This window comes from Pelophylax lessonae (assembly GCF_965119305.1).
Source record: "Pelophylax lessonae genome assembly, chromosome: 3".
NCBI classification, from domain to species: domain Eukaryota; kingdom Metazoa; phylum Chordata; class Amphibia; order Anura; family Ranidae; genus Pelophylax; species Pelophylax lessonae.
The window spans coordinates 456486479-456505738 of NC_138770.1; the positions used below are offsets into that span (position 1 = coordinate 456486479).

At 42.4% G+C, this 19260-nt stretch overlaps 1 protein-coding gene across 1 annotated transcript in view; it reads right to left on the bottom strand.

Moving 5' to 3' along the window:
- Positions 1 to 728: 728 nt before the first annotated feature.
- KATNA1 (katanin catalytic subunit A1) overlaps positions 729 to 19260 on the bottom strand; it is a 53479-nt gene continuing 34947 nt past the window's right edge. Inside the window, exons 4-10 of the mRNA XM_082251590.1 lie at positions 14009 to 14124; positions 13718 to 13823; positions 13202 to 13360; positions 8987 to 9113; positions 7257 to 7391; positions 6181 to 6307; positions 729 to 931 (exon numbers count right to left, since the gene is read on the bottom strand). Coding sequence (XP_082107716.1) covers positions 733 to 931; positions 6181 to 6307; positions 7257 to 7391; positions 8987 to 9113; positions 13202 to 13360; positions 13718 to 13823; positions 14009 to 14124 — 969 coding nt within the window. The 3' untranslated portion in view covers positions 729 to 732. The remainder of the gene's footprint in view (positions 932 to 6180; positions 6308 to 7256; positions 7392 to 8986; positions 9114 to 13201; positions 13361 to 13717; positions 13824 to 14008; positions 14125 to 19260) is intronic.

Below are 19260 nucleotides of genomic sequence, written 5' to 3' on the forward strand. Positions count from 1 at the left end.
CTATGTTTATAACCCTTTTCTGTTGTGGGGTGCGAGATATTTCATGCATTTTCCATTTCATGTGATATTGTGTTTGCCATGTGTGTTTTCCTGAGCAGAGACCTTCCTTTTTTGGTCCCTATTACACCATCTTGTATTATATAGTTACTATTGCCATCTGTGGATAATTCAATATTTTTGTCCTGTTCTGTATTGTTTGGTGCTGTGCACATTTTCTTTGTTTACACAAGGAAGAAAAAAAAAAAAAGTTAAAAAAAAAAGTTACCCTCCAAAAAAAAAAAAAATAAATAAAAAGACAGGAAAGACAAGTTGGTTTAAACGGGTACCAAAGCCTGGTAGTGTGAATGCATACACAAAGTACATTCACTTTTTGAATTAGCCATACCCTAATAATATACTGACATTTTTGAATGAAAACAGAACTTTTTTTTTTATTTAATAATTCATAGATAAAAAAAAAAAAAAAACAGGATCCAGTCCCAACACTCTACAAATATAATAAACAAACAATTAGAGCACATATGTGACATACATAGAAAAATCAAAGTTACCCACCACCCTCTGGTGCATCTCTAACGGCTACTACTTCTATGAATAGGGCGGTAGGCCCCCGAAGATCCTATGCAAAGAGGGTTCTGATTTTTAGGCGTACACAATAGGTGCTCTTTAAGACTTAGGGCAGAATCCTCTAACCCCCCCCCCGCCAAATACCAAAAGATGGCTGATGGCTGCTCAACAAGAACCAAACTCTGCTATCCACTTTTCATACTTTTCAATGTCTGATGCAGATACTGATTTAGACACTTTCTTTAAAGCCGCCTCAAAATCTTCCATTGTGGTAGGCATGTGCATGTCATCCTTTGAAAGATTTCGAATTTCTTCTGGAGTAAGTCCTTCAATACGTCGTCTCATTGCCATCAAGGAAGCATCTCTGTGTAGACAAGAATACAATGTTAGTCCAAACCACTATTTAGACACATTCTATCATAAAAGTTTGGAAGTCTTTTGTACGCAAAGTACTTGTTATTTACAGGATACCTGCAATGAATGAAATTTGCATCCTTTTAAGGATCTGGGTCTCTGGCTTCGATAATTTCACAATCGCTGCTTCAGTAAAAGCATACATAATCAGGCTTAATCTGCTTGTGTTCTCTGCACACTTACTAGACAGGGGCAAGGATACCAATTTGTTAGCGAATGAGCAAAGTAGCTGTGCAGATGTCAAAAGGTTTGTCAATTACTGACTAGCTAAACAGAGTGTCACACTTTAGCAAGTACATTGTTTTTCAGCCTTTGCCTGGAACACTTTTTGAGTGCCTTAAAATATTCAAAGACCTTTTGCAAATTTTGTTATATATATATATATATATATATATATATATATATATATATATATATATATATATATATATATATAAGAATTAAATTTATTTAACCACTTCAATACAGGGCACTTTCACCCCTTTCCTACCTAGGCCAATTTTTCAGCTTTCAGTGCTGTCACACTTTGAAAATTGTGTTGTCATGCAATGCTGTACGCAAATGAATTTTTTTGCATGGTTTTTCACACAAATAGAGCTTTCTTTAGGTGGTATTTAATCACTGCTGGGATTTTTATTTTTTTACTAAAAAAATAAACTTTTGAAAAAAAAAAAAAATGTCTTAGTTTCGGTTAGTAAATTTTGTAAATAAGTAATTTTTCTCCACTGATGTGCGCTGATGAGGCAGCACTGATGAACAGGCACTGACTGGCATCACTGATGGGCCCTGCTTTTGCTTTACTGATAATCAGTGCCCTGATTACGTGTCCTAGACTCTCCTTCGAGGAGGAGCTGCTAATCGGCTCTCCTCGCCACACACTCTGACAGTGTGAGGCAAGGAGTGCCGGTAAATAGAACTTCCGCATTTACATGTGACTGGACACAGCCGATCACATTGTAAAGAGCCACATCATTGGCTCTTTACCAAGATTGGGGTCATGCCATGTCCTAGGACACGGTGCAGCCCCCACGGGTGGGGGTTCTGGGGCACCGTCATATCACGTCATCTCAGAACGAGAGCCGCACTGCTCCGCTATTTGCTGGTGGGCGGGCGGCAAGTGCTTAATGTATTATGGATATCATGAGCATGTGTAGGGATGAATGAAAAGATAAGCACTCAATAACTAAGGCCAGGCATACACAAAACAAATTTCTTTTCTGCAACCTCGCGTTACAGAAAATAAATTTGCACTATTCCCCCATCAACAAAGACAGCGCTGATAGGGAATCAGCAATTGTCTTTTACTGCGTTGTGGAAATTTTAATTAGGATAGATGTAGACATTTTTCAGGATGTGTTTTATTTGGATTGTGATTATGGCTCCTGTTGTCAGTTTACTTGCAATACGCTCTGTGTGTGTACGGGCGAACCGGCATTGAGGAAAGACCACTGGCAGTGAAAACCTTCCCTTAGATGTGTGGACGCATTCGCTCTACATAGACCTCTCTGCCGGCGAACACTCCGTGTGCAGGTCTGTTTGCCGGTAGAGATCTATGTGTATTGTGGTGCGGAGTTGATAGCGTTTTGATATCTGCTTTTATGAGGGGATACACGCTCATTTCTTTCTACTATGCTTGATCACCATAGAGGAAACAGGGCTCTTTCCCTGCAGATAGCCTCACATCTATGGGAACAGTAGTATAATCCTACTAGGCATGGTTCGCTGAGCTTTGCCGAATGGGATTTACACCAGTAGTAATGGCGGAAGTCCATGCACAGGTTTGATTAAAGCAGTGTTTCTCAACTCCGGTCCTCAGGGTACACTAAAAGGCCAGATTTTAAGTATTACCTTGGGGAAATGCAGACTAGAATACTGCAATCATTGAGCAGCAAATTATATCACCTGTGATGTATTTCAGTTTTCTTGCAAACCTGGCCTGTTAGTGGGTCCTGAGGACGGGAGTTGAGAAACACTGGATTAGATCATCGTTCACAGTTCTACATGCTGGTTACATTTGTGTAGGGATAGGCATTAAGCTGTTCTGTTTAATCACATCTGTGTACTTCCCCCCTCTTATTGTATATTTGAATGTATACAAGTGTGTCATTGGCTGATTCTATGAGTAACTTAGGTCATGTGACTGTACATCTGGAACTGATTGGCTGATGTTGTATAGCCATCACTTCATGCCTTTGTCCCTTTGTTGTCTTATAACTAAACGGAGCCCATTGTTTTACAATCTGGAGAGGATCCAAAGTGAAACAGCCTTTTTGTCTGTATTACTGGGAACTGGGGAGAGGACTCCATTGCCTTATAGAAAAGAGCTGAGAATTGTACTTTTTAGCACAACGGGATTGATGGCGTTTGGCGTATATTAATATCCAAAAGTGCACTTATTAGCGCTACTGAGTTATTTGTGCATCAAGCGTATATTCTTGTTCAAGACAGATGGTGAGCAAGGTAGGAGCCGGCAGAATTTCCTTTACAGTTGACCGAGAGGGGGAAGACCAATTCAGGTTCAGTACAACAAAATGACCTTTTGGTAAGACAAACTTTATTTCGGCTTTTGACATTTTTTTGTTGCCTTGAGACCAGGATTGTTTTCTCTGTTCACTGTATAAGGTAAACCCTGCTCAGCAAAATAACTTTGCTTCTCCTTTTTTGTATATGTACAGGGTTTATTTTGTGTTTTTAATATTTTGATTTGGGGAAAGACCTATACTGTTGCCCTTTGAAGGTTCCCAGTCAATATAGCCTAAAGCAGGGGTCTTCAAACTATGGCCCTCCAGTTGTTCAGGACTTACAATTCCCATCATGCCTAGTCATGTCTGTGAATGTTTTACAATGCCTCATGGGATGTGTAGTTCCACAACAGCTGGAGGGCCATATTTTGAGGATCCCTGGCCTAAAAGGAGTTTGTTTTTTTTATACAATGCAGGATTTGTATGGAGGCACAATGTCTGGTCACCAGCCCTACAGACAAAAGGTGCAATCTTAATTACAATGCCTAACATTTGGCTTTAAAGGCACCAAGCTAAAGCTTTGGTCTATTAGGAGACAGGTCTTGTAAGTACCTAATTTTCCTGTAAATATATTTTACTAGGCATGATAAGTTCTTACATTCCCACGGAACAATGTTGGTTTCCTAATAATAGAATATCAGTCCGTGTAGATTATACTGGGAGGAACTATTGTTAGAATAATTCATATTCCCATCGCATACCTTCCTGGATATAGGCACATCAGTTGTGGGTGCTGCAGGGATCACCAGCTGGACACTGGATCAATAACGGATACATACATATTCACCAGCACATCAAGGATCTTGCACAGCAGTCCAAAGAAACTTTTTATCGCAAAAGGATCACATTAAAATAGGTGCAACGTTTCAGAGTCGCGGCAAGACAGTGCACGAGCGGCTTACGTGGCACACCGTGATTGGCCCTAGAACGCGTCGCCTGGCAACAGGTATGCTGTGTCCCGCTGCCAGCGTGAGGAGATTGGCATACATCCAGGTGATGTACCCGAATGGCACAGTTATATTAAACTGATAGCTTTTGTACCAAGTGTATTGTAACTGTAATGTCTGTCTTAATTTTGTTAAGCGCTTTGCAAACTGTTAGCGCTATATAAATTCTGTATAATAATAATTAGGAAAGGAATGAAGGCTCGGTGCAGTATTTTCATTTGCGAATCTCTCCATGTTTCATTTGGAATCAGTTGAAGGACAGAATTATAGCCCTGAAGTATTTTATCAAGAATCTCTGTATCAAGGAAATCCTTGCCCCAATTTACCACTGACAATGAAGTGAGAGGGAGTAACTTTTGTATATATCCGATATAGTATATGATCCCTCTTTGAGTAGCGGGTCAATTATCGAGGTTTGGAATCTTTTGCCTCCATCCCAGCACGAGGTGCAAATAAAGCTGACACATTGCCAGAGATGAAAGACACGAGACTTGGGTAGGGAGAATTTTTCCGAAATAATGGAGAAGGCATATGGTATACCAAAATCCAGCTCCCACAGGGATGAAAATATGTCCTTTGCATTGCCATATGGAGAACAGTTTTTGATACATATACCGAAGAGACCATAGGGTTTCCTTGAATTGACAAATATCTAAGGATGAAGGGGGGTAGATTTAAACTCTTCCATATTTCTCTCTAGGCTATAGCCATGTCCATCAAAAACAAGGTTGTATTGCATGTCTGGATGGACTGATTTTCACTTACAATGTCAAAATGCCGCCAAAGAATATGGGCGTGTCATTTGTGTTTCAATTGTGGTAGTTGGAATAACGTGAAGCTTCAGAAATATAGTCCAAGCCTAGACGTAGCAAGCAGGCTAGATTGTAAACCCTGATATTGGGGAGACTGATACCTCCTTCGCTTCTGGGGAGATAGAGTTTTGACCATGCCAATGCAAGGGCGTTTTCTTCGCCAAATAAATTGAGATATTACTCTGTTCAGCAACTTAACATCCTTGTTTTAGGAGTAAAGGTATAGTTTGAAGAGGATAAAGTAACCAGGCAAAACTGACCATTTTAAATAGATGACATTTCCCCAGAAGCGAAAGAGGCAGTTCCATCCAGTTTTCCAATTCCTGGATAATATTTTTGATCAAGGGGTTCAGGGTGTACAAGGAAAAGGGGACTTTTCCCAACTTGATGCCTGCAGCTAGAGGCATCACCCCGGTACCGGCGTCCATAGCTGATGGTCGGCTGTCTTGTAATGACAACCGATGCGGCTGAGAAGCCGCTCGGCTGTCATTACAAGGAGCGGGAGGGGACGCCCCCTCTCTCCCGCTGCCTTCCACGGCTCGCCCCGGGTCTCCCGTCCCACCGGGAGACCTGGGCAACCAGCCTGCATGCCCGCCAAAGACCAGATCAAAGCTGCATTCGGCTCGGATCGGGTCTCCATGCAAAAACCCTGAAGTGATGTCATGAGTGACATCACTTCCGGGTACTGTCTGGCACCAGATTAAAAAAAATGACAGCATTCAAAACAGCCAAACTTGGCGTTTTAAATGCTTTTAAGTGCAGAGGAGGGGTTTGGGGTCTTTTAGATCCCTCCACAAGGGTACCTTTTGTACGAAAATAGGGGTCGATACCGATATGCATTGGCCAAAATATCGGTATCGGCAATGAAAAACCGATATTAGTCGATCACTACTATATTTATAATATATGAAGACATACCTGCACACATTGGTAATATCTGCACCTGAGTAACCTTCCATGTTATGTGCTATCCCTGCAATGTCAACATCATCTGCAAGCTCCAGCTCTTTAAGGCTTATTCGCAGAAGCTCCTCTCTTCCTTTATCTGAAACACAAAAAAGGTAGCTTTAGCATATGTGTATATTGATATATGCTATACATCTCTCCTTCCCCCACCCTCTGTTCCACCTTCCTAAAGTACTTGGTAACCCTTCCCTTTCCTTTACTTATTCCCTATTCTTCTTTGTGATTGCATTTTTTGTTCTATGGTATGTTTAAAATGCTAACCAATAGGTTTATTGATCATACTTTATATTGCACTTCAAAATCTATGAATAAATTTGAACTAAAGATGTGATACGGTGCATTGTTTCAGCTCCCAGCCTTAGTGGGTAATCTTATATTGCCCTTAAACACTGCTGTAATAGTGGGCATTAAGGTCCACTAACCGTGCATGGTTTCCATAATGCCAGAGGGGCGCACCACTGCCATTAAGTGCAACTTTAAACATAACCTCTTTAATTAAGATAAAGCAAATAAAGATCAGATTTTTACTGCTGCCTATGGTCACTGGGAAGAAAGAGAAAACATTTTATTAGATTTCCCCCCACTGTCCCTGTGCCTAAAACCCTAAAGTGACCCCATCACCACAGGGTCACTTACACGAAACCGAACCGCTGTAGTAGTAGTAGTATTTATGTGTATGGGGGTGTATGTGTCGGTTAATAATCACCTAGGACAGAATGGTTTTAAAAAGGTAATTTATAGGTTTTTCAATATTTCAGTTATACATGTAAAATGTTTGCTTAATATAGATAGTCTTGTCGAAGTGTTTAAAAACCAAAAAAAAAACTACATAAAGTTTGTAGTTATATACTTGCATAGGACTGCCATATTTAATTAGGCTTAATCTTTAACAGAGGAGTCCAGACTAATAAGAAAAACAATACATTTCTACAACCGGATACTACTGATCAAAAAGAAAACAAAAAAACACATAATTCCAAATCTCTAGTACTGGCAGATGTGGTACTGTTGCAAAAATTCATACTAACTAGAGGGTAATGGAATGTAAATTCTCTTCTCCAAACGTCTCCTCAAAGCTTCATCAATATCCCATGGAAAGTTGGTAGCTGCTAGAACCATTACCATTTTAGATGGGTCCTCATTCTCAGACGCACCACCGACACCTAGGATAGAAAACAAATACAGTTCAACTATCTCAATACCGGGCACTTTCACCACCTTCCTGCCCAGGCCAAATTTTCAGCTTTTAGCGCTGTCATATTTTGAATGACCATTGCGCGGTCATGCAACACTATACCCAAATAACATTTTTATCATTTGTTTCACACAAATAGAGCTTGGTGGTATTTAAGCACCGCTGGGGTTTTTCATTTAATGCGCAAAAAAAAAAAAAAAATAGGAAAAAAAGCCTGAAAAGTTTGAAAAAAGAAAAGTCTTGGATTGTCAAAAAATGTTGTAAAAAAAGTAACTTTCCTTCACTGATGTGCGTGATGAGGCGGCACTAATATACTGCACTGATGGGCACTGACTGGCATTAATGATGGGCATTGTTGGGGCTGCACGGTTTACTGTTGTAAACACGGCAGATCGCTGTTCTGTCAGTAATGAACACAGGGATCCTGTGTTCCTCTTATTTAGGAGCACAGGTCTCTCTGTTCATTCAGTAAATACATTCGCCCCCCCCCCCAGTTAGAAAGCACTCCCTAGGGACAAATTTAACCCTTTGATCGTCCCTGGTGTTAGTACAGTAACAGTGCATATTTTTAGCACTGATTACTGTAGTAATGTCGCTGGTCCCACCAAAAATGTCAGTTAGGAGTCCGATCTGCCCGCCGCAGTCCCGCTAAAAATCGCTAATCGCCGCCATTACTAGCAAAAAATAAAATTTAAAAATTACAAATCTTTCCCGTAGTTTGTAGATGCAATAACTTTTGCACAAACCAATCAATATACACTTATTGGAATTTTTGTTTTTTACCAACATTTTTTAGCAGAATACAAATTGGCCTAAAAGTGATTAGATTTTTAATTTTTTTTTTTTTATTGGGAATGTCATATAACAGAAAGTAAAAAATATATATTTTTTTTTTTTTTCAGAATGGTCGCTCTTTTTTTATTTATAGCGCAAAAAACTAAAAGAAAAATTGCACAGGTGATCAAATACCACGAAAAGAAAGCTCTATTAGTGGGAAGAAAATGGACATCACATTTATTTGGGTACAGCGTCCCGAGACCACGAAATTGTCAGTTAAATTAACGCAGTGCTGTATTGCAAAAAATGGCCTCGTCATTAAGGGGGAAAACCTTCCTGTCCAGAAGTGGTTAAAAATCCCTTTTTCTTTTTGCTCATATGTAATATCATAGTTTTCTGAGATACTGAATTTTGGGTTTTCACTAGCTGTAAAACAATCAAAACTAAAAAAGAAATGCTTGAAATATGTCACTCTGTATGTAACACATCTATATAACATGTGAGTTTCACTTTTTGAATTGAATTCCTGAAATAAATTAACTTTTTGATGGTATTCTAATTTGATGAGATGCACCTGTATATGTTAAAAGAACATTTTGTATACTTTATGAAAAAAGCTATGCGCATCTTATTGAAAAGTCAGGTAAATTGCCAATGCCGTACGTTAAGTGTGAGTGAACATATGTTTTAGTCATAGAAGTAAATAAACTCATCTGTGATAAGAATTATGAACAGTTCTGGGTGGAGCAACCATTTGATAAAAAATAAGGTAAAAGAGGTGGTTACCATCCATCTGCACCAAAAGCTCAGCCTTTACTCTCCTGCTGGCTTCATGCTCTTCTGATGTGCCTCTGCGGCTGCAAATTGAGTCAATCTCGTCAATAAATATGGTTGTTGGGGCATAAAATCTTGCCTAAATGTAAAAATTGCAGTTAGAATAAAAATACTTTAAAACATAAAAATAAGCTTCATAGCTGAACTCTTAAAAAAAACAGTTAAAACAAACCAGAAACATATTTAGGAGAAGAAGTTTTACCTGCCAAAGGATTTGCATTTATTTTTTTGTCAATGTGTCCTTGGTGCTAAATTATGAATGCTGCTCATGCTGGGGAAGCCAAACTCCCGCAGTCACCAGGGAAAAAGGTGCATGCTGCCAAAAGGTGCTTGTCCGAAGCAATACATGTTTAAAATCAAAGAAGCACCGCGCTCTCGTCCCGCCAACCTAGTGTAGACTTGAAAACAGCCTCAGCCAATGTATAGCTACTCTATGATTAAGTTCCAGTGGGTGGAGCGAAACATGTCAGAGGACATGGCTTTGGCAGAGACTAATGGGCTGAGACCATTTTAAAGTCTACACTAGGTTGGCAGGACAGTAGTAAGGCGCTTCTTTGATTTTACATGTATGTTTTTGTCAACTCAGATTGAGATCCCGTTCACACTGGGGTGACCTGTCAGGCGACCTGGTCGCCTGACAGGTCGCCTGGCATAGAGAAGCTGTGGACCCGTTCTAATAGGAGCGACACAAGTCGCTCAGACTTAGAAAAAGGGTCCGAAGCTTCTTTGGGGCGACCTGGAGCGATCCTGCATTGACTTCAATGTTATGAAGTCCGGGCCGGCCACTCCGAGGTCGCGGGGCGAGCAGCGCGCCGCGACCTGTGAGGTCGCCCCGAGAAGTCGGATCGCCCCAGTGTGAACGGGGCCTTACAGTCTCAGACAGTCCTGAGATTCAGATAACCCATATGGACAGCACAGCAGGCCTAATGACTTAAAGCGGAGTTCCGGGCACGAAAACTTTTTTTCAGTGAACATACCCCCGGGACAGTCAGGGCTAGTACATTCCACAATGGCTAGCCTCTGATCTGTCCCGGTTCGCACTTACCTACAAGAAGAAATGCTCACTTTTAAAATTTCTTCTCCAGCGTTGCCATCTCTGTTGTGGACAGCTGAAGCCAGCGCCATCCTCTTCTGCGTCCTCTTCCACGTCTTCTTGTCCCAGAATGCGCCTGCACCGGCCCCTCTCGTCACTTCCGATGCGACGCCCCATTCCTCCACAGCTTCTGGGCATGCCCAAAAGCTGTTTAGCAGGGAATGCGGCGTCGCCCCGGAAGTGATGAGCGGGGCCGGTGCCGTCGCATTGATTCCTGGGAGCGATGACGTTCAGCTTCCAGGAATCATCGCAAGACAGGAAGTGACGTCGGAGCCGCGGCACCGAGGGAGGAAGTAGAGAATAGGTGAGTATTTTCAATCTCCAATTACAAGATGAGTGAAAAAAAATGCCTAACTATCCAATTCCTTTTCGGGTGAAGGAGACCAAGCGGATGGGCACAAAAAAAAAAAAAAGTTTGTTTTTGTGCCCGGACCTCCGCTTTAAATTCTCTACTGCATTTAAGCAACAAACCTGAGTCGCCTCCCTGCACTCCGCTTGCTACTGAACAATGAAATGCAGCAACAAACTGATGTTGTCCCTTCTCCACTCTTTTTCCTCTATGTTCTTCACATGTTCTTGTAGTGGAGACTAACTGGTGTCAAGCATTGCTCCCAAGTCTGAATTATGCTGTACAGGGCATTGCAAGAGGCTATATAATCAAGTTGAATTCAGGTATTTAGACTAGTTTCTCAAAATGCATTTCTGATTTTTATAATGTATACATAACATGCATTACTTTGACATTCCAGTTCTTGCAAAATGAGACAGTTGATGTCTTCATGTAAAATAGCAGCCTAATAAAGCAAAAAATAAAATAAAAAATCATTGGGTAAAGCTAGTAGGGTAGCCTCAAACTGAGTAGTCCTGTTTTTCAAATGCGGGACCTAATGGGGTCTATGTATAAACAAACTTTGCCTTGTGGATGCATTAGGCATTCACACAGGCACAAATGATTGATAGATCATTTGCAATATGGTTATGTCCTATGACTGCAGTATTTTTCTGAAATACCTAAAAAAAAAAAAAAAATACAGCATTGTGGCCGTTAGATGGAGCGGACAACCATAGGTGATAATCCCAATATAGTAATCATTCTTTGTCCCTGTACTAATGCTCGAGACCTTTTTTATACATACAGCCTAATGTTTATGTGAATCAAAGCTTCCTTTTTTGTTTTAGCTAGTGGGGATGGAATAAAACATTGTCAGGTTTTTATTGCTAGCAAGGACTGTAAAAGATTTCCCTCATGTTTTTTTCCAGGATAACCGTTTCACCATTTAGGAATATTTTCCAAGAGCAACACACACAAAAATGCAGTCGCAGTAAAATGCTTTTCGCTCTGTTCAATGGAAGACAGCTCTACTTTACATCACTTACTGGGTATAGTCCCACCTGCAAGTGTAGGACACCAAGTACCACTGTCACTGCCCACCACCTCTTTGCTTTTGCTACAAACCTCCCTTTTATTTGAAGTTCATTGCCAGGAGATTAAAATCTGGCATTCCAAATCTTGCAAGGCTTCCAGGTTAAGGGCTCACTCTCCCTGATCCAGAATATTTCTACAGAAATAGTCCATTTATTAGATTGCTATCCTGGTATGTACACTGTGGACCTTGCTGGCACATGACTCTCTACCCAGCTCCAGATGTGAGACCCTTCCAGCACTGCTGCTGCGCTCTAGGTGTGCCCCCCATGGTTTATATTGTGGACAATGTGCCATTGTCCGATTATAACCACACAAAGTGTCCCTCCAGGAGGTGGGTCCAGTGAAGAAAAGCCCATCTAATTTGCTTGAAATTAGATCACATTCATGGATAGCAGGGACTCCAAGAACCCTGAACGGACCAGAGAAACAGTATTCCTCCCTACCTATGCAGGATGGCATCTGTCATTACTATTTTCCAGCACAGAGGGAGAAACCACTTCCCAGGTAGAAGCAGGGGAAAGCGGAGTGACCAAATTAAAGATGACAGCCAGGAACTTGTGCTGCAACATTCTGATGTGCTGTTAAGCATAAGGAATCACTGCAAAGACTGCTACCATGAGACCCAAAACTTGCATACATAGTGTCAAATTGAATGACCTGCAAGCACACAGTAGGTTAAAGCTGAACTTGTAATTTCTGAAGTTTTTCCATTGAAAGGAACACTTGACATGGCTGGTATCCCAGCCCAGCCCTTGATATTCCAGACAAAGTGAAACTGAACTTGTTCCACAATTTGGAGGTATTGGCCACCAGCAGGGGTCACCACTGGGCTGTCTTGATTTTTAGTTGTAAAAAGCGCCCTTCTTCTGCAGGTGGCACTGTACTCAGGAGGTGATAATCTAAAGCAGAACTATGTCCTCCAATGAACAAAGAAAGAAATGCTTTGTCTCAAATAGAGTAGGGGCAGGTTAGAGCCTCAGTCAACTTTCTATTCTATTCTTGTTACAAACTGCTGCCGAGGGAGGTCAGAGGATTAAGATGGCTAGGCTGAGTGCACCGCTGGATCGTGGGACAGGTGAGTGGCTGTTTTTTAAAAGTCAGCAGCTACAGTTTTTGTAGCTGCGGACTTATTTTTTTGACAGGTGGCTGGAATTCATCTTTAAACCAGAAACTGCCTACGGCCAGTGTCTATACAAGTATGGCAATTGTACCAGAACATGTCAGCAATTATCTTATAACATGTCAGTTTTTGGTAAGGAAAGTCTATTGCATTAAGACCGTCTATGGAAAGGTGACAGTGGTAAATTAAAGGTCAGGTCAAGCTTTGGGGCACTGGGTCCATTTATGAGTCTACAGACACAATTCCACTAGATCCTGTATGTATGCATATATCTGTATATTATAATTAGCATATATATATATAATTATATACTGTGTGAATATGCACTTGTTTCTATCATAAACATACACATGTTGAAGTGTTTATGCAGGAATTCTTGTGTGCAATATGTTCATTTTATTTTTCTAAAAATGCATACTTGTTTTCAGGCACAGAAGTTTTGCTGCCAAAAGTTTTTATCTAGCCAAATATAAATATGAAAACTCTGGCTCAGAGCTGCTTAAGTTAAATTGGAAATACCCTACACACCATTTCAAACAGAAGACGAACAAGCTTCTCAGATTCCCCTCTGTACTTCGATGTAAGAGTTGAAGAGGAAATGTTGAAGAATGTAGTCTTGCACTCTGTTGCAACTGCCTTAGCTAAAAGCGTTTTGCCAGTTCCAGGTGGACCGACCATTAGTACGCCCTACAAAAAAAAGTCATAAATAAAATACTCAATGCCATTTTTAGTGATATACAGTAACATTGTAACTAATTGAAAATGCAATTGTATCAGGTTTGATTTTTCTGTAGCTATGGGACAGATTTCCTTTTCCTTTATGTGTGGTCTAATGTGGGTACAAAGTAAGCTTAAATAGAGCGAAAAAGACAAAGAACCTTCTTTTTGCCATCCAGGTTCCTGATGGTGATATATACTGCTTTCTGTATGGCCACCAGGATAGGAAGTGAGGTGAGATGGTGATAACCTTTTCCCACCCTAACTGGTGTTTGCAATCTGGATATTAAAAAGTACATCCAAATCCATTACGCTGCATTGTTTTACCTTCCATGGTCTTCTGATTCCTTTGAAGAACTCTGGCATCCACATTGGTAGTACTACAGCTTCCTTCAACAATTTCTTGGCTTCTTCCAAGTCTGCAATATCATCCCTAAGTATAAAGTATATTAGCATTAGAACAACAAATGAGGAGTAAAGAATAACCTTCTAAAACAATGTATTTTAGAAGGTAAAAAGACTGCAGCAACTTCAGCATATAGGAATGCATTTTTGCTGTGGATTATCACATACTTTTTAAATTATTCAGTTACCACAGCAACCCCATGCGATACCTACCATCGAACATTGGGGTTCTGTGAAATGATGTCCCTTTCAAGGGCTTCTACTAAATCCTTATCATAACCAGTACCATCAAATTTCTTTTGCTCATTCTCAGAAACATCAGATTTGTTCTGGAAAAAAAAAAAAAAAAAAAAAAAGTAAACATGTTTATCAACAGCATTAAAAAAAAAAAAAAAAAAAAAAAAAAAAAAAAAAAAAAAAGATAACCCAAGGATGCAAAAAGGTGAACAAACTGAAAGTATAACTATGGTCTCAAATTAAAAATTAAATAAATAAACAATGCTGTAGCAATTTGAACCTGAATTTCAAAACAGTAAAATCTACATAAAACAGAATGCAATGATTTGCAACTATTAGGCCCCATGCACACGGGGCTTAGAAAAAACGTACGTCAAAGTTAGTTCTGACGCCGGAAAAAGCAGCTGTAAAAACGTGCTTTCAGTAGCTTTTTCCATTGGCGTTATTGCACGTTTTGCCACGTTGCTTTTAGCAGCGTTTTTTTTCTTCCATTCAAAATCAATGGTTCCCTATGGGAGCCTATTGATTTGAATGGAGGTCGCACCGCAACACCGCAAGTCGGATCCGACTTGCGGGGCGACTTGCGCTGTGAGAATCTTGAGGGGGAACTCCACGCCAAAATGGGGAAAAAAACGGCGTGGGGGTCCCCCCCAGGGTTCCAAACCAGGCCCTTCGGGTCTGTTATGGAATTTGAGGGTAGCCCCATGCCGAAAAGACGGCGTGGGGTCCCCCCCAAAATCCATACCAGACCCTTATCCGAGCATGCAGCCCGGCAGGCCAGGAAAGGGGAGGGGACGAGCGAGCGGCCCCACCCCCCTGGACCACACCAGGCCGTCATCTGTGACATGAGGGGGCGGGGCCTCCCGATGACGTCATCGGGGCCACGCCCCCAATGGCTATATAATAAGCTGAAGAGACCGGAGATAGGCATAATCAGCGGAGACGTCGGAGGAGGAGGACCGGAGGAAGAAGACAGCCGACAGCAAAAGAGCAGAAGACCGGAGAGGAGAAGAAAAGAAGAGAGGACAGCAGAAGACCCCGGAGAGAAGAACACAAGAAGAGGGGGACAGCAAAAGAGCAGAAGACCCCGGAGAGCAGAAGACAAGAAGGGCGGACAGCAAAAGAGCAGAAGACCCCGGAGAGGAGAAGACAAGAAGAGTCGGATGAAGATTTTTAATAAACTTTCCAAAACGTCTCTTGTCGTTATTTCCATACACTGCCTTTTATGGGGTGAATGGGTAGGGGTACAGTGTACCCCATACCCATTCACATAGGGAGGGGGTCCGGGATCTGGGGGGCCCCCTTGTTAAAGGGGGCTTCCAGATTCCGATGAGCCCCCTGCCCGCAGACCCCCACAACCACCGGCCAGGGTTGTGGGGATGAGGCCCTTGTCCTCATCAACATGGGGGCAAGGTGCTTTGAGGTGGGGGGTGCAGAGCTCCCCCTGCCCCAAAGCACCAACACCCCCCCCATGTTGAGGGCATGTGGCCTGGTGTGGTCCAGGGGGGATGGGGCCGCTCGCTCGTCCCCTCCCCTTTCCTGGCCTGCCGGGCTGAATGCTCGGATAAGGGTCTGGTATGGATTTTGGGGGGGACCCCACGCCGTTTTTTCGGCATGGGGCTACCCTCAAATTCCATAACAGACCCGAAGGGCCTGGTTTGGAACCTGGGGGGGACCCCACGCCGTTTTTTTCCCATTTTGGCGTGGAGTTCCCCCTCAAGATTCCCACAGCGCAAGTCACCCCGCAAGTCGGATCCGACTTGCGGTGTTGCGGTGCGACCTCCATTCAAATCAATAGGCTCCCATAGGGAACCATTGATTTTGAATGGAAGAAAAAAAAAACGTATAACGTGGCTTAACGCACGTTAAGCAACGTTATAGCAAAGTTATTCAGCTTTTAGCAGCGTCAGGCGTTTTTAACGCTGTAACGCTGGTCCTCAGAACGCGCAGGTGGTGGGTTCTTGTTGCAGCCTAAAAACGCCTAAGCCACTTAAAGCTCAAAAACGTCTGAGTGTGCATGAGGCCATAGAATAACATGGAGGGGCGTTTTTAGGCTGCAAAAAGAAAACGCCTGACGCTGCTTACAGCAGCGTTAAAAACGTCCCGTGTGCATGGGGCCTTATAAACCCATATTTTATTCACAATAGAAAACATATTCAATTGTTTAACCACATGACCTCCGGAAGATTTACCCCTCTTCATAACCAGGCCATTTTTTGCGATACGGCACTGCGTTACTTTAACTGCCAACTGCGCGGTCATGCAACACTGTAGTCAAATAAAACCTATGCCATTTTTTTCCCACAAGTAGAGCTTTGTTTCGCAATATGATCACCACTGCACTTTATTTTTTACGCTATAAAACAAAACAAAAAAAAAAAAAAAAAAAAAGACCAACAATTTTGAAAAGTAATATATTTTTTACTATAACACACATCCTATCTATATATATCTATATCTATCTATCTTTTTTTTTTTTTTTTAAATGGGATTTTGACTTACCGGGATCTTGACTTCTCTGATCTTCATTGACGGACATAGCTCCAGATTTTTCTTAACCATTGGGTTATACTGACCCCTTCAGAAGTAGGCCACTAGGCAGGAAAAAGCTTGACTATGCCTTTAGGCAGTCCCAGGGGGTATACACCCACTCAAAAATTCCCAAGGCTAACCATAGCCAACCAGGTAACACCGAGCTGAACCATATACAACTGGAGCTCACCTGAGAAAAAAAAAAAAAATACACCTTCAAAGAGGACCAGGTCCTCTGAACAGCAGCCAGCAAAACCTTGCGGCCAAAAGAAGTATCCGCAGATGTCAACACATCCACTTTCCAAAAATTTTGTAAAAGTGTGCACCAACGACCAAGTGGACGCCTTGCAAACCTGCGTCAATGACGCTCGATGGCGGAAAGCCCAGGAGACACCAAGCACCCTAGTAGATTGCTCCTTGCTAGGGAAAGGAGGAACCTGACCCCTGATGCAATAGGCCTGAACCACCGTGTCTGTCTGATCCATCGGGAAATGGTCGCAGAAGAAGTGGACAACCCTTTGTGAGGTCTGTCCGTGAGCACAAATGGAGAGTGACTTCCTAAAAGACTCCATAGCTGCCAGGTACACCCTAATTGCCAAAGCCACATCCACGGCATGCCACAGAATTTCCTTTGGATGTTTAGTCTGGGACACAGGGAAGGCAACACAATGTCTTCATTCAAATGACAGTTAGAGACCACCTTAGGATAGAATGACTGACAGGGGCGAAGCACCACCTTATCCCTGTGAATCACCAATAAGGTGAACGACAGGATAACGCCACCAGTTCCGACACCCTGCGCGCAGAGAGGCAGCCACCAAAAAAGGCCACCTTCTGGGCAGCGCAAGCAGGGAAACCTCCCAAATATTTTCAAAGGGAGGCTTCTGTAGAGCTGAAAGCACCATATTAAGATCCCAGGATGGCAACGGAGCCCGCACTGAAGGAACCAAAATGTCAGACACCATGAAGAAAGGTACGCACCAGAGAGTGTGAGGCCAAAGGTCATGGAAAAAGACCGCCAAAGCCGAAACCTGGCCCTTGCTTGTACTCAAGGCCAATTTCTGTTCAACCCCCCCCCCCTTTAAAGGAAGGTTAAGATCCGATCCACCGAGAAGAAGCGAGGATGAACTCCAAGAGACTCACACCACGCAATGTACGTCTTTCACGTACGAAGTTAGATCTTCCTAGAAGTAGATTTCCTAGCTTTCAACAGCGTAGGAATCACGGACTCAGACAAACTTCCATTCTTCAGCAAATGGCTTCAACAGCAAAGCCAGCAACTGAGCAGGATAAAAAGATCGGTCCTTGGGACTGCAGATCCTGAGAGGAAGCCCCCCCAAAATGCATCGACGACCAGCCGTACCCGATCAGCGTAGCAAGACCGGCAAAGTCAGTCTGGACAGAATCCCTGCTGCTTTGATCCTGCACAGGAGTCGTGGCAGAGATTTGAGAGGGCTGGAAGGAATCGGTCAGCCCACCTTAGAATTCCGGCTACTTACCGAGCCGCCAGGACACTACTTGTGCCCCCTTGGTGAGTGACTGGCAGTGGCATTGTCCAAAATTAATTTGAACTGGACACCCCTGAAGACGAATTGTCCAATGAGCCAGACAAAAGCTGATCGCTTGGAGTTCCAGAACATTAATCTGCAGTCTGGACTACAAGTCCAGACTGTTCAGAAAGTTTAGAATCCAACCAAACTCCCTCAGAGTTCACAGAGCAATCTCCAGCTGTTCCATGAAAGCAGTCTGAGACTCCGCTTGCAGAAGAAGATTGTCCGGATACCGCAGTACCGCGATCCCCCGCTGACTCAAACACCAGCACAAGAGCCAACATTTTTGTGAAGACCCGAGGAGCGAAGGCGAGACCATCCTAGGCAGGATATGCGCTTGGAGGGAGACACTTAGGACGGTCCTTCTATAAATAGGAAGCTTGTTACTACTGAGTATAATACCCTTGGTGTTTCTTTCTCCATATGATCAAGAAAATACATTTATCTATTTGGGAATACTTTACAAATAAGTGCCTGCCCATCCACTGCATACCCTAGTAGGAGGATGCTATATACCCTTTTCTTTGGCAGTATATGAACATCCAACACAATAGTGCATTGGGGTTTATATTACCTAATAAGAAAGTACGTGTACCATATAGGCACCTATAGGTACCCCTATTTTATATGCACATATATGTTCTACAAAAATTATTACTGCAAGATCGACACACGGTCTACGTCTGCCATACAAGTGGAACCTATAAAATTCCTGGTTTGTCCTGTGAGTCCGCACGTCTCTAGGGGAACACTAGCTGGTTTTCTGGTCTCTTAAGCCCTGAAGAAGGGAAGTCAAGCGAAACACTTTGGCTGCACAGGGACCATGTCCATCTTTTCTGACTGAGACCCCACCATCCGGTTACCCATTTTGTGTTGTCATTTTAAATTCATTATATGTAGATGTTCTATGTATGCATGTCTTCATAGCATGGTTATGCATGCTTTTTTATGTGAACAGAATTTATCAATAAATATGTATTTTTAACTTTATTTCCGTGTTGCATCATATATTTTGACCATCTAATTTGGGCCCTTAAAACCCCATCTTTTTTCTCTATTTATGGTCTTTTCAGAAAGATCAGAATCCAACCGAACTCCCTCAGAGTTCACAGAGCAATCTCCAGCTGTTCCATCAAAGCAGTCTGA